The sequence below is a fragment of the Neomonachus schauinslandi genome, chromosome 2 (assembly GCF_002201575.2).
Source record: "Neomonachus schauinslandi chromosome 2, ASM220157v2, whole genome shotgun sequence".
Lineage (NCBI taxonomy): Eukaryota > Metazoa > Chordata > Mammalia > Carnivora > Phocidae > Neomonachus > Neomonachus schauinslandi.
In genome coordinates this window covers 83,790,885-83,804,879 of record NC_058404.1, presented here as the reverse complement: position 1 = coordinate 83,804,879, position 13,995 = coordinate 83,790,885, and the positions used below count along the sequence as shown (strand labels likewise).

Below are 13,995 nucleotides of genomic sequence, written 5' to 3'. Positions count from 1 at the left end.
TTTGGAGATATATATATGTGTGTGTGTGTATATATCCAAATATATATATATATATATAAATTTTTATGCTAAATGAATGTGATCAGGAATAAAACTCACATTTATAATTTGCCCCCAAGGAAAAAAGTGCCCTATTTATCCACAGTCTGTATTATGACTACTTCCCTACTTATTTTGATGAAAAGCAGAGATGTCTCATCTTTCTTGCTTTCCTTTTCAGGACTAAACATTAGGAGGCAAGTGATGTGCATGAGGCTTACCCACTCTTCCTCATCATAGTCTGAATGATGTGGTATGGAGTCCTGCCTTTTCATCGGCGGGGGTGGGTCCTGGGGACAGCTCTCCTCTATGCTGTTCTTAGGAGACGGTGGTTTCTTCAGGACACCTCCTGGTCTGGCAGTGTAGAGGGCTAAGAGAGCACTTCTGACCAGCTGATCCTTGAAGGCATGTACAAAAAGCTCTGTCTGGAAAGAAATTGACAAGGATTAGAAACACCGTGGTAGGCATCCCAGCACAGAGCTATGGGAAGGTCAACAGCAGATTTGTTGGCACATAAGTGGTGTGCCTGGTGGAAAAAGTACAGGCAACAGAGAGAGAAAATGATTCACACCAATCAGTGAAAATGGTTGAGTTTTGGGATGCTGCCAAAGCCTTGAGTCCTCCTGTTCTAAAAGTTAATGCTGAGGTTCTGTGGGCACTCTAAACACCAGCTGTCTCCTCAGCTCCCCTCTTTTAGTTCCAAATTCTGACTTTGAAGATGAATTTCACTAGAGATGATCATTTGAACACCATCTACCTATTGCGCTTTTCAAGTAATTCCAAATGCACCTTGAAAGAAAATGTGATGAGACTACGTATATTCTATATTTTAAGCAGAATGAAAGTCTAAAGAAAGGAAGATGCATCTTAAAAATAGAGGGAGAAAATTTTTTTCTTCTTAGCATCATGAGTAGATTTTTTTTTTTAAAAGATTTTATTTATTTATTTGAGAGAGAGAGTGAGAGAGAGAAAGAGCACAAGAGGGGGGAGCGGGAGAGGGAGAAGCAGACTCCCTGCTGAGCAGGGAGCCCGATGCGGGACTCGATCCCGGGACTCCAGGATCATGACCTGAGCCGAAGGCAGTCGCTTAACCAACTGAGCCACCCAGGCACCCCATGAGTAGATTTTAACAGTAGAGATGGCACAGGCAGTCTTCCCATGACAATATTTGGTTTTTATTCCTTATTATCACCCCCTAAACTGTCTCCTCCACCAAATGGTTTCAGTAATGCTCAGTGTTAATGAGGCTGCTGTGAAACTTGCCATGGTAGATTTTTACAAGTAAGTACTATAGAAATGACGGCTTCCCAACAATAAAGAACTTTACAGTAGTACTTTGCAATTTCCTGATGAAATGTTTAATAGCTTCACCCTGTACTCTACTGGAGGATGCTGTAATTGATTTTCTGTATTATACTATGCTTAACATGCATGTGGTCTAACAATCTACTCAGTCAAAGAGTAGAGAAGTAACTCAAACATTGACTCATATTGTTAACACATTCACACTTTGTAATCTGTTAGGAAGGAGCCCTTTAACTCAACGCATTATTTTGAATAATAGTTGATGCCATCCCCATTTAACGAGACACTTGGACGTAATGCTGACTTCACCATCGCTGTAACTCAAGGTAATCCTTTATTGGCTCATTCTCGATGTACCGTCAACAATGGCATGTCTAACTAATGGTTACTAAATTATCCCAAAAAAAACCCTGTTGTGAGTGTCAGCAATTAAAAGAAAACCAGCTAAACCCCATGCAAAACAACTGCTTAATAAGACTATGTTATATTTACATAGTTAAGTCTTTGCAATCAATCATGAAGTTCTAGAACTGGAAGAGACCTTAAAGTCAGACCTCTTCATTAACCAGATAGGAAATTAAGAAACAAGGGTGGTGCCCCGTCCTAGAACAGACTGCTTACTGGTAACACAAATGGTACAGAACCTGAATTTTCTAACAAATTCAGGAGCTTTTCCCCTTACTCCACACCACCTACCAACCCACCATCACCTGCATGCTTCTGTCCTTCTTCCCCTTCTTCCTTAACTCCAAGCTCCCCGAGTGCTTTGGATATCTATCCACTCTTATTCATGTCTACAACTGCCGATGTAACTATCTTCACTGTTAAACTTTACTGGATGTTTTTAAATACTCTTTGAATCTATTGGTCATATTGAAAGCACTCTGAAGGTAAGTAGACAAGAAATATTTTTTAAAAAAAAGAATATACAAGAATAAAAGGTTGAAAAATATTTTGGTAATGAGTTAGGAAAACAAAAGAAAAAGGCAGCTTATACTGAAAAGGCACAAAGAGAAGTGTTAATTGATGTTCACAATGAAGTGTTAAAATGAGAATGAAAGTTACCAAAAAAATACTGATGAAAAATTTAGCTAGACAGTACTCAGACAAGGCAGTATAGTTAAAGCAAAATGGGGAAACATGTTATTTACATAATTTTCATACAGCATGGATAGATCCATCAATGTGAATTTAAATATTTAAAAATGCAAATTTACTTCCATTCAGCTTAACTAAACTATTTCTTTATTGACAGTTTCAATAAATTCTTTTGATTTATTTTTAGAGCAAAACAGCTTGCCTTCTTTGAATTCCTGCTACTACAGCTCCAGGCTCCATAACAGTCACCTAATTACTATGTAGCTGAATATCTATTCACACCCAATGAAATCTACAGTTCTTATAATTGCCATCATTTTCTTCCCATTGCATGCATGCACAGAGATTCCACTCCATTTATTCAAATCTCATTTGGGTTGATTTATCACCAAAGACATCAAAGATAATACACTATATTCTTGCAATTTTACAACCCAGAATTTTCTTGGGGGGTAGCTGAATGAACACACAAAATCTTATAGAAACACTTGTGTCTATACTGAAAAATTGATTTGACTCTTTGGAAACTCTCTGAATCACCAAGATCCTTTGCACGGAATTGCACTTTGTTAGAAAATAGCTAAATATTCCCTTGCTATAACCATATGACCTTCAAATTTTCTTGACCAGCACTACTTAGTAAATGTAGACCAATGTAGACCCTGATGTTTTACAGTCAAAATAAATGAGCTTGAAGAGATTAATGTAATCACTCAATTCCAATACATTTGCATGCTGCTGTTGTTGCAACTGAGATGGTATTAGGGAAGTTAAAGTCATGACAAGGATGTGACCATGTCTCTGAGTTGCCCATTGACTCAGTGTTGAAAACCTTTTTCCTTTTCTGACTTAGCTCACACTGCAATAAAGGAAACAAAAAGGCTGTCTAAATGTTATCCTAAGGGTAGGCAAAACAATTTATTTAAAATAGTTTAATAATATAGTAAAAAAAAAAAAAAGCATAAGCTCTGAACCTGAGGTAGATCATTTCATTTGTTTGATACTAAAAAAGAGAGAGAAATGTTATCTTAAAAATGAAATGTTTTCTTGCCTAACTGACATTTTTCCAATTCATATTCCCATACAAGTATTCTTCAAAGTATCACACAGAATTATCTGCAAGTATAAAACCAGTAAAATTACTTCTCCTGGGGATGAATTTCCTAGGTTAAATATTAATGGCAGAGGAATAGTTAGGAATATGTTTATTTAAAACCACCCTTTTTAACTAGAGATCTCAACAAATTAAGCAAAGTATCATTCTATTTAGAATCTCATTTTTTCACTGAAAAAAATTCAAAGCTATGCCTAATCCCACCTGCAATACAGAAGTAGCCAATGAAATAAACAGGTGATTACTATTGTAGTAGTCATGTACATGGCAAAAAAGAATCCTGTTTATTTTTTTTCTGGACCCTACTACTCCCTATTGTTTTACACCCAACTAGCTTCATTTGTTTTCATCAGCTACATTGGTTCCTATCTGATACCATTTGATTTCTTTTTTATGATTGAGGTATAACTGACATACAATATTATCAGTTTCATGTGTACAGTATAAGGATTCAACATTTATATATATTGCAAAATTATCACCACAATAAGTCTGGTTATTTTTATTTTTTAGAGATTTATTTATTTATTTGAGGGGGGCAGGGGCAGAGGGAAAGAATCCTCAAGCAGACTCCCCAGTGAGTGGGGAGCCCTGCACAGCTTGATCCGATGACCAATGAGGTCATGACCCTAGCAGAAACCAAGAGTCAGTTGCTCAACCGACTGAGCCACCCAGGCACTCCCGGTTATTTGTAAAAAATTGATAAGCTTTAATTATTTCATAGGGCAATAGTGCTATACTCTGTAATTAGTACATTAATACGTGTTCAACATTCCCCAAAGAAAAGAATACTGAACCTTCAGGAGAGTTACTTGACATCTGAGCAGATCATACAAATTATTCACTTGACCTTGGTGAAATCACATAATCACTTTTCCCTAGTTAGCACAAACCCTCATGCCAGTTCATTGTAAACTGTGAAGTGCACTATTCTATTTATGCTCCATGCTCCTCTTTCTTGAATGATCTGTTCAGTTTCCTTTGTTGACTCATTGTTCCAGGCTCATTTAAAATATGGTAAGTGGATCCTAAGGGACCTTAAACCACTTTCTTGTAAGCATTTTTTTCCCTACTGGTGATATAACGCATTTCTCCATAGTGTCAACTATCATCTTTATGCCCCTGTCTCTAAAATCCATCTCTACCCACCTCCTGAACCAGCACTGTCACCTATTTCCATATGAAAGTCTTTCAAGGTTAGAAGTCACAGCCTGATCTCAAGTGTTTTTAATAAATGTGTTCTGCCCAGCTTTTCAAACTGTGTGGTACTGTCACCATGCGGCAACTAGGAGCCAAAATGTCTGGATCATCTTCAGCAATACTTATTTCTATATTAGTCATTAATTTCTGCTAGTTATACCTTTTCAGTAATTTCAAAGATTAGTCCTTACTTTATATTTCCACAGCTAGTCCCAGTTAAGATCCTTTCTACATTCCATGTGGATACTTCCCATAGTCTCCTTACTGGTTGATTTACTTTTCTTAAGCTAATGCTCCTTTTTAGAGGATGTTTTTCAAGGCCACCAATATTAGCATGTAGATTCCTGAGTCCCAGCTCAGAACTGCTGAAACAGAATTTTTATTTTTTAGCAAGCTTCCCCAAGAGCAATCCTGACATTTTGCAATGGCCAATAATGTCCAAAAACTCAAATTCATTGTCCTAGCTCAATTTCTCTATTCCTATGAGGATGGTCTTCACCAAGCATGTATCCAGTCCTTCCTTACTCAATTACCTTCCAACTTATGAAAGAGAATTTCTCTTGGGTGAATAACCAGGAGTGGGAAGGCTAGATCATATATATATATGATCATATAAATATATATAAAATATATATATATATATATATACTTTATGAGACGCTGAACTGTTTTTCAGAGTGTACAAAAAATTGTGTACCTATAAATGATTCATGAACGTTCCAGTTGTTCCATATCCTCCCCAACTTCTCAAATGCTGAACCTTTTTGATTTCAGCTATTCTGGTGGGTAGTTAGTACTATCTCATTTTGGTTTAATTTTGCATTTCCCTAAAAACAAATGATGATGAACATCTTTACATATATTTATTTGTCATTCATACCTCTTCTCTGGTAAAATGTCATTTCAATTCTTTTGCCCAATTTTAATTGAGTTGTTTGTCCTATAATTAAGTTGAAAGAATACTTTACATATTCTGATGTAAGTCCTTTGTAAGAAAATATTTTACAAATATTTTCTCTCAGTCCATGACTTGCCTTTCATTTTTTAAAAAATTTTGTTGTTATGTTAATCACCATACATTATATCATTAGTTTTTGATGTAGTGTTCCATTATTCATTGCTGGCATGTAACACCCAGTGCTCCATTCAATACATGCTCTCTTTAATACCCATCACCAGGCTAAGCCATCCCCCCACCCCTGTCCCCTCTAGAACCCTCAGTTTGTTTCTCAGAGTCCATAGTCTCTCATGGTTCATCTCCCTCTCTGATTTCCCCCCTTCATTTTTCCCTTCCTACTATCTTGTTTTTTTTAACATAAAATGTATTATTTGTTTCAGAGGTACAGGTCTGTGATTCAACAGTCTTACACAATTCACAGCGCTCACCATAGCACATACCCTCCCCAATGTCTACCACCCAGCCACCCCATCCCTCCCCCCCCCACTCCAGCAGCCCTCAGTTTGTTTCCTGAGATTGAGAATTCCTCATATCCATGAGATCATATGATACATGTTTTTCTCTGTTTGACTTATTTCACTCAACATAATACCCTCCAGTTCCATCCACGTCGTTGCAAATGGCAAGATCTCATTCCTTTTGATGGCTGCATAATATTCCATTGTATATATATACCAACTCTTCTTTATCCATTCATCTGTCGATGGACATCTTGGCTCTTTCCATAGTTTGGCTATTGTGGACATTGCTGCTATAAACATCAGGGTGCACGTACCCATTCAGATCCCTACATTTGTATCTTTGGGGTAAATACCCAGTAGTGCAATTGCTGGGTTATAGTATACCTCTATTTTCAACTTTTTGAGGAACCTCCATACTGTTTTCCAGAGTGGCTGCACCAGCTTGCATTCCCACCAACAGTGTAGGAGGGTTCCCCTTTCTCCGTATCCCCGCCAATCTCTGTGGTTTCTAGATTTGTTAATTTTAGCCATTCTGACTGGTGTGACGTGGTATCGCATTGAAGTTTTGATTTGGATTTCCCTGATGCCGAGTGATATTGAGCACCTTTTCATGTGTCTGTTGGCCATTTGGATGTCTTCCTTGGAAAAATGTCCGTTCATGTCTTCTGCCCCTTTCTTGATTGGATTATTTGTTCTTTGGGTGTTAAGTTCTTTACAGATTTTGGATACTAGCCCTTTATCTAATATGTCATTTGCAAATATCTTCTCCCATTCTGTCTGTTGTCTTTTGGTTTTGTTGACTGTTTCCTTTGCTGTGCAAAAGCTTTTTATCTTGATGAAGTCCCAATAGTTCATTTTTGCCCTTGCTTCCCTTGCCTTTGGTGGTGTTTCTAGGAAGAAGCTGCTGCAGCTGATGTCGAAGAGGTTGTTGCCTGTGTTCTCCTCTAGGCTTTTGATGGACTTCTGTCTCACATTGAGGTCTTTCATCCATTTTGAGTCTATATTTGTGTGTGGTATAAGGAAATGGTCCAGTTTCATTCTTCTGCATGTGGCTGTCCAATTTTCCCAACATTATTTGTTGAAGAGATTGTCTTTTTGCCATTGGACATTCTTTCCTGCTTTGTCGAAGATTAGTTGACCATAGAGTTGAGGGTCCATTTCTGGGCTCTCTGTTCTGTTCCATTGATCTATGGGTCTGTTTTTGTGCCAGTACCATATTGTCTTGATGATGACAGCTTTGTAATAGAGCTGGAAGTCCGGAATTGTGATGCCACCAGCTTTGCTTTTCTTTTTCAACATTCGTCTGGCTATTCGGGGTCTTTTCTGGTGCCATACAGATCTTAGGATTATTTGTTCCATTTCTTTGAAAAAAGTGGATGATATTTTGATAGGGATTGCATTAAATGTGTAGATTGCTCTAGGTAGCATTGACATCTTCACAATATTTGTTCTTCCAATCCATGAGCATGGAACGTTTTTCCATTTCTTTGTGCCTTCCTCAATTTCTTTCATGAGTATTTTATAGTTTTCTGAGTACAGATTCTTTGCCTCTTTGGTTAGATTTATTCCTAGGTATCTTATGGTTTTGGGTGCAATTGTAAATGGGATCGACTCCTTAATTTCTCTTTTTTCTGTCTTGTTGTTGGTGTATAGAAATGCCATTGATTTCTGTGCATTGATTTTATATCCTGCCACTTGACTGAATTCCTGTATGAGTTCTAGCAGTTTTGGGGTGGAGTCTTTTGGGTTTTCCACATAAAGGATCGTATCATCTGCAAAGAGTGAGAGTTTGACTTCTTCTTTGCCGATTCGGATGCCTTTGATTTCTTTTTGTTGTCTGATTGCTGTGGCTAGGACTTCTAGTATTATGTTGAATAGCAGTGGTGATAGTGGACATCCCTGCCGCATTCCTGACCTTAGGGAGAAAGCTCTCAGTTTTTCCCCATTGAGAAGGATATTTGCTGTGGGTTTTTCATAGATGGCTTTTATGATATTAAGCTATGTACCCTCTATCCCTATACTCTGAAGAGTTTTAATCAAGCAAGGATGCTGTACTTTGTCAGATGCTTTTTCTGTATTGAGAGGATCATATGGTTCTTGTTCTTTCTTTTATTAATGTATTGTATCACATTGATTGATTTGTGGATGTTGAACCAACCTTGCAGCCCAGGGATAAATCCCACTTGGTCGTGGTGAATAATCCTTTTAATGTACTGTTGGATCCTATTGGCTAGTATTTTGGTGAGAATTTTTGCATCCATGTTCATCAGGGATATTGGTCTGTAATTCTCCTTTTTGATGGCGGTCTTTGTCTGGTTTTGGGATCAAGGTTATGCTGGCCTCATAAAATGAGTTTGGAAGTTTTCCTTCCATTTCTATTTTTTGGAACAGTTTCAGAAGAAGAGGTATTAATTCTTCTTGCAATGTTTGGTAGAATTCCCCTGGGAAGCCATCTGGCCCTGGGCTTTGTTTATTGGGAGATTTTTGATGACTGCTTCAATTTCCTTAGTTGTTATAGGTCTGTTCAGGTTTTCTATTTCATCCTGGTTCAGTTTTGGTAGTTGATACATCTCTAGGAATGCATCCATTTCTTCCAGATTATCTAATTGCTGGCATAGAGTTGTTCATAATACGTTCTTATAATTGTTTGTATTTCTTTGGTGTTGGTTGTGATCTCTCCTTTTTCATTCATGATTTTATTTATTTGTGTCCCTTTTCTTTTCTTTTTGATAAGTCTGGCCAGGGGTTTATCAATCTTTTTAATTCTTTCAAATAACCAGCTCCTAGTTTCATTGATCTGTTCTACTGTTCTTTTGGTTTCTATTTCATTGATTTCTGCTCTGATCTTTATGATTTCTCTTCTCCTGCTGGGTTTAGGCTTTATTTGCTGTTCTTGCTCCAGCTCCTTTAGGTGTAGGGTTAGGTTGTGTACTTGAGACGTTTCTTGTTTCTTGAGAAAGGCTTGTATTGCTATATGCTTTCCTCTTAGGACCGCCTTTGCTGCATCCCAAAGATTTTGCACAGTTGTGTTTTCATTTTCATTGGTTTCCATGAATTTTTTAAATTTTTCTTTAATTTCCTGGTTGACCCATTCATTCTTTAGCAGGATGCTCTTTAGCCTCCATGTATCTGAGCTCTTCCTGACTTTCCTCTTGTGATTGAGTTCTAGTTTCAAAGCACTGTGGTCTGAAAATAGGCAGGGAATGACCCAATCTTTTGGTACCTGTTGAGGCCTGATTTTTGATCTTGGATGTGATCTATTCTGGAGAATGTTCCATGGGGACTAGAGAAGAATGTGTATTCTGTTGCTTTGGAATGGAATGTTCTGAATAGATCTGTGAAGTCCATCTGGTCCAGTGTGTCATTTAAAGTCTTTATTTCCTTGTTGATCTTTTGCTTAGATATCTGTCCATTTCAGTGAGGGGGGTGTTAAAGTCCCCTACTATTATTGTATTGTTGTCGATGTGTTTCTTTGATTTTGTTATTAATTGGCTTATGTAATTGGTTGCTCCCATGTTAGGGGCATAGATATTTACAATTATTAGTTCTTCTTGTTGGATAGACCCTTTAAGTAGGATATAGTGCCCTTCCTCATCTATTATAGTCTTCGGTTTAAAATCTAATTTGTCTGATATAAGGATTGCCACCCCAGCTTTCTTTTGATGTCCATTAGCACGGTAAATGGTTTTCCACCTCCTTACTTTCAGTCTGGAGGTGTCTTTGGGTCTAAAATGAGTCTCTTGCAGACAGCATATCGATGGGTCTTGTTTTTTTTATCCAATCTGATACCCCGTGTCTTCTGATTGGGGCATTTAGCCCATTTACATTCAGGGTAACTATTCAAAGATATGAATTTAGTGCCATTGTATTGCCTGTAAGGTGACTGTTACTGTATATTGTCTGTGTTCCTTTCTGGTCTATGTTACTTTTAGGCTCCCTCTTTGCTTAGAGGACCCCTTTCAATATTTCTTATAGGGTTGGTTTCATGTTTGCAAATTCTTTTAGTTTTTGTTTGTCCTGGAAGCTTTTTATCTCTCCTTCTATCTGCATGCATATTTTTCTCATTTAGTGCTCTGAATATATCATGCCAGTCCTTTCTGGCCTGCCAGGTCTCTGTGGATAGGTCTGTTGCCAATCTAATGTTTCTACCATTGTAGGTTACAGACCTCTTGTCCCGAGCTGCTTTCAGGATTGTCTCTTTGTCTCTGAGACTTGTAAGTTTTACTATTAGATGTCGGGGTGTTGACCTATTTTTATTGATTTTGAGGGGGGTTCTCTGTGCCTCCTGGATTTTGATGCCCGTTTCCTTCCCCAAATTAGGGAAGTTCTCTGCTATAATTTGCTCCAATATACCTTCTGCCCCTCTCTCGCTTTCTTCTTCTCGGATCCCAATTATTCTAATATTGTTTCATCTTATGGTATCACTTATCTCTCGAATTCTGTCCTCGTGATCCAGTAGTTGTTTTTCTCTCTTTTCCTCAGCTCTTTATTCTCCATCATTTGGTTTTCTATATCACTAATTCTCTCTTCTGCCTCATTTATCCTAACAGTTAGAGCCTCCATTTTTTATTGCACCTCATTAATAGCCTTTTTGATTTCGACTTGGTTAGATTTTAGTTCTTTCATTTCTCCAGAAAGGGTTTCTCTAGTATCTTCCATGCTTTTTTCAAGCCCAGCTAGTATCTTTTAACCGTCATTCTGAACTCTAGTTCCGACATCTTACTAATGTCCGTATTGATTAGGTCCCTGGCAGTTGGTACTGCCTCTTGTTCATTTTTTTATGAGGTCAGTTTTTCCATCTTGTCATTTTGTCCAGAGGCAAATAGATGAATGAGAGAACAAAATGCTAACAGGGTAACAACAACGCCAGAAAAATATACACTAAATGAATCAGAAGAGACCTTCCAGAAATTGGTCACTTTTCTGTTCAGAGAGTTGCTGCTATTCTTTTCTTTGATTTCCTATTGAGTTTGTAGGTGTTCAAAATGGTTTGATCCCTATCTAGCTGAATTCCTGGGACCAGACGAAATTTAGGTCTCCTACTCCTCCACCATCTTGCTCCTCCCCCCTTGCCTTTTCATTTTTAATAGTGTCTTCTGAATAGTGTCTCCTGAAAACTTTAATGAAAGTTTTTGATTGTGATGGTGTCTTATATATCATTTGTTTTCTTCTTTTGGTTCCTACTTTTTGTGTTCTAAGAAATATTTGCCTAACCCAAGATGACAAAAATTTTCTCTTGTGTTGTCTTCTTGACATTTGTTTGTTTCCTCTTTCTTTTAGCCTGTATATTAAGATCTATTATCTTTTGAATTAATTTTTATAGATGTGTTAGGTAATGATAAAGAAAGGTTCATTTGATTTTTTGCATATGGCTATCCAATTGTTCCTGAGTTTTATGTTAAAAATATGTCATTTTCCCAGTGAATTTTCTTTGCACTTTTGTCTAAAGTTATTTGAACATATATGTGTGGATGTATTTCTAGACTCTCTATTCTATTCCATTGATGTCTATACTTACATGATAAGTTACAAGCCACATAATACACTGGGTATTACTTTTATTTTATTTATTTTTTCTAATTTTTTTTTTTTGAGAGAGAGAGAGAGAATTAGTGAGAGCATGGTGGGGGGGCAGAGGGCGAGGGAGAGAAAGAATCTCAAACAGACTCCGTGCTGAGCTTGGAGCCTTTACGGGGCTCAATCTCAGACCCCTGAGATCATGACCTGAGCTGAAATCAAGAGCTGAACGCATAACTGACTGAGCCACCCAGGCACCCCCGGGTATTACTTTTATTTTAAAGAGTAAATATATTTAAGTACATTAAAGTTTGAATTTTTTTGTATCTGTCCACATACTTACCATTTCTGCCACTCCTTATTCTTTCGTGTAGACCTATTTTTTACATGTTATCACTTCCTTCTGCCTGAAGACTACTTTAAAATTTGTAGTAGTGCAAGTTTTCTATGAAATCTTTCAGTTTTTATTTGTCTAAAATGGTTTTTATTTCACCTTTATTTTTGAAAGATATCTTCTCTTGATATGGAATTATAATTTGTGTGTGTGTGTGTGTCAGTACTTCGAAGATATTACTCCATTGTCTTCCGGCTTACATAGTGTCTAATATGAAGCCTATGAATAATTCTGTTATATATACTTTTTCTTTTTCTCAATTTTCACTTTAACTTTGTTTCTCAGCAGTTCGATGATGATGTACCTTCATTTTTTGTAATGTTTATTCTGCTTGAAGTACACTGAACTTCTTGGATCTATAGTTTCACTGTTTCATAGAATTTTGAAAAATTTTCATGATCACTTCAGCAAATATTTGTTTGTTTTCCTCTCTGCTTCTTCCAGGACTCCAATTACATGCATATTAGACTTCTTGGTATTGTTCTGTAAGTCTTTCTTGTTCTTTTTTTCTCTCTCTCTTTCTGTTTTTATGTCTTTTTCTCTCTGTACTTCATTTAAATGGTTTCTAATACTATGTTTGCAAGTTCACTATTTATTCTTCTCAAGTGACCAATCTGCTAAGTCCACCTAGTACATATTTTTATTTCAGAAATTATATTTCATAAATCTCTCATTTCTATGTTATTCTTTTTAGCTTTCCATTCCCCCCTTATCCTGTGTATGTGTTTCTCTGCTTCCCTAAATATATGGAGCATATTTATAATTGCTCTTGTAAGGTCCTTATTTGCTAATTTCATTATCTCTGTTGTTTCTGGGTCTGTTTCTGTTGCTTGATCTTTCTTCTGGTTATGGGTCATATTTTTCTGCTTCATTTTTGCTTGATATATGCTTATTTCACCAATTAAATGCTTACCATTTAAAGAGGAGTATAAAAAGAAGTAGAAATACTATCACAAAATTTCACTTTCATTTACATATTTATATACATTTATATATACTTTCACCAAGTATAAACAAACAAAAGAACCTCTACTCATTAAGTTCTGTTTAGTCTGGAACTGAGATAGGGTAGTTGAAGTAAATAAAAGTAAGAATTCCTTTGCAGTAGCCAAGTGATCAACATAATCAATATATTATGTGTATCTTCAACTTCTTAGTATACTGGCTTCCTGGCATTGCCATTAAAAAAAAAAAAAAAAAAGCACATTTCTTAAGAAAACCCTGAGCTAAATGTTAGAATAAAATGTTTTGTTTTCTTTTTTTGAATACAATAGGATGTTTCAGTATATTATGTTAAGGTTAAAGGATACTAGGAATTAGAAGTTGTGAGATTTTGTCAAATATATTGTGAGCATAACCTCTAATATTTGTAACAAAATCCTTATGTTATTGTTACCATTTAACAATTATCATAATGTGACACACCCCATTCTTTTAAATTTTAGGTTGTAAAAGTTAAGGGCCATTTCTTTTTTCTTTTTTTTTTTTTTAAAGATTTTTTTTTTTTTTTTAATTCATGAGAGACAGAGCGAGAGAGAAAGGCAGAGGGAGAAGCAGGCTCCCAAGGAGCAGGGAGCCTGATGCGGGACTCGATCCCAGGACCCTGAGATCATGACCTGAGCCGAAGGCAGACGCTTAACCATCTGAGCCACCCAGGCGCCCAGTTAAGGGCCATTTCTATTTAGTATTTATCATATAGCATCTAGTGCAATACCACACACAATTAAGTGCTTGATATTGCCTTTTGATGAGCAATAATAATGATTTTCTAAACAAGATTTATCAATCTCTATGAAATAGAGAATGTGATATCTAAGCTATGAGAGATAAATACCATACACCGGTCTATACTTAGGTCCTTATTTTTTTAGTTTGAATTTCATCACATTACTTTTAAGTCAAGAACCAT

General features: G+C 36.6%; 1 protein-coding gene across 5 annotated transcripts in view; it reads right to left on the bottom strand.

Moving 5' to 3' along the window:
• The window catches only part of INPP4B (inositol polyphosphate-4-phosphatase type II B), a 368,840-nt gene that overhangs the window by 112,124 nt on the left and 242,721 nt on the right, over window positions 1-13,995 (bottom strand). For all 5 annotated transcript variants that reach the window (XM_044912611.1, XM_021679326.1, XM_044912613.1 and 2 more), the window contains exon 14: window positions 261-464. In XM_044912611.1, coding sequence (XP_044768546.1) covers window positions 261-464 — 204 coding nt within the window. The remainder of the gene's footprint in view (window positions 1-260; window positions 465-13,995) is intronic.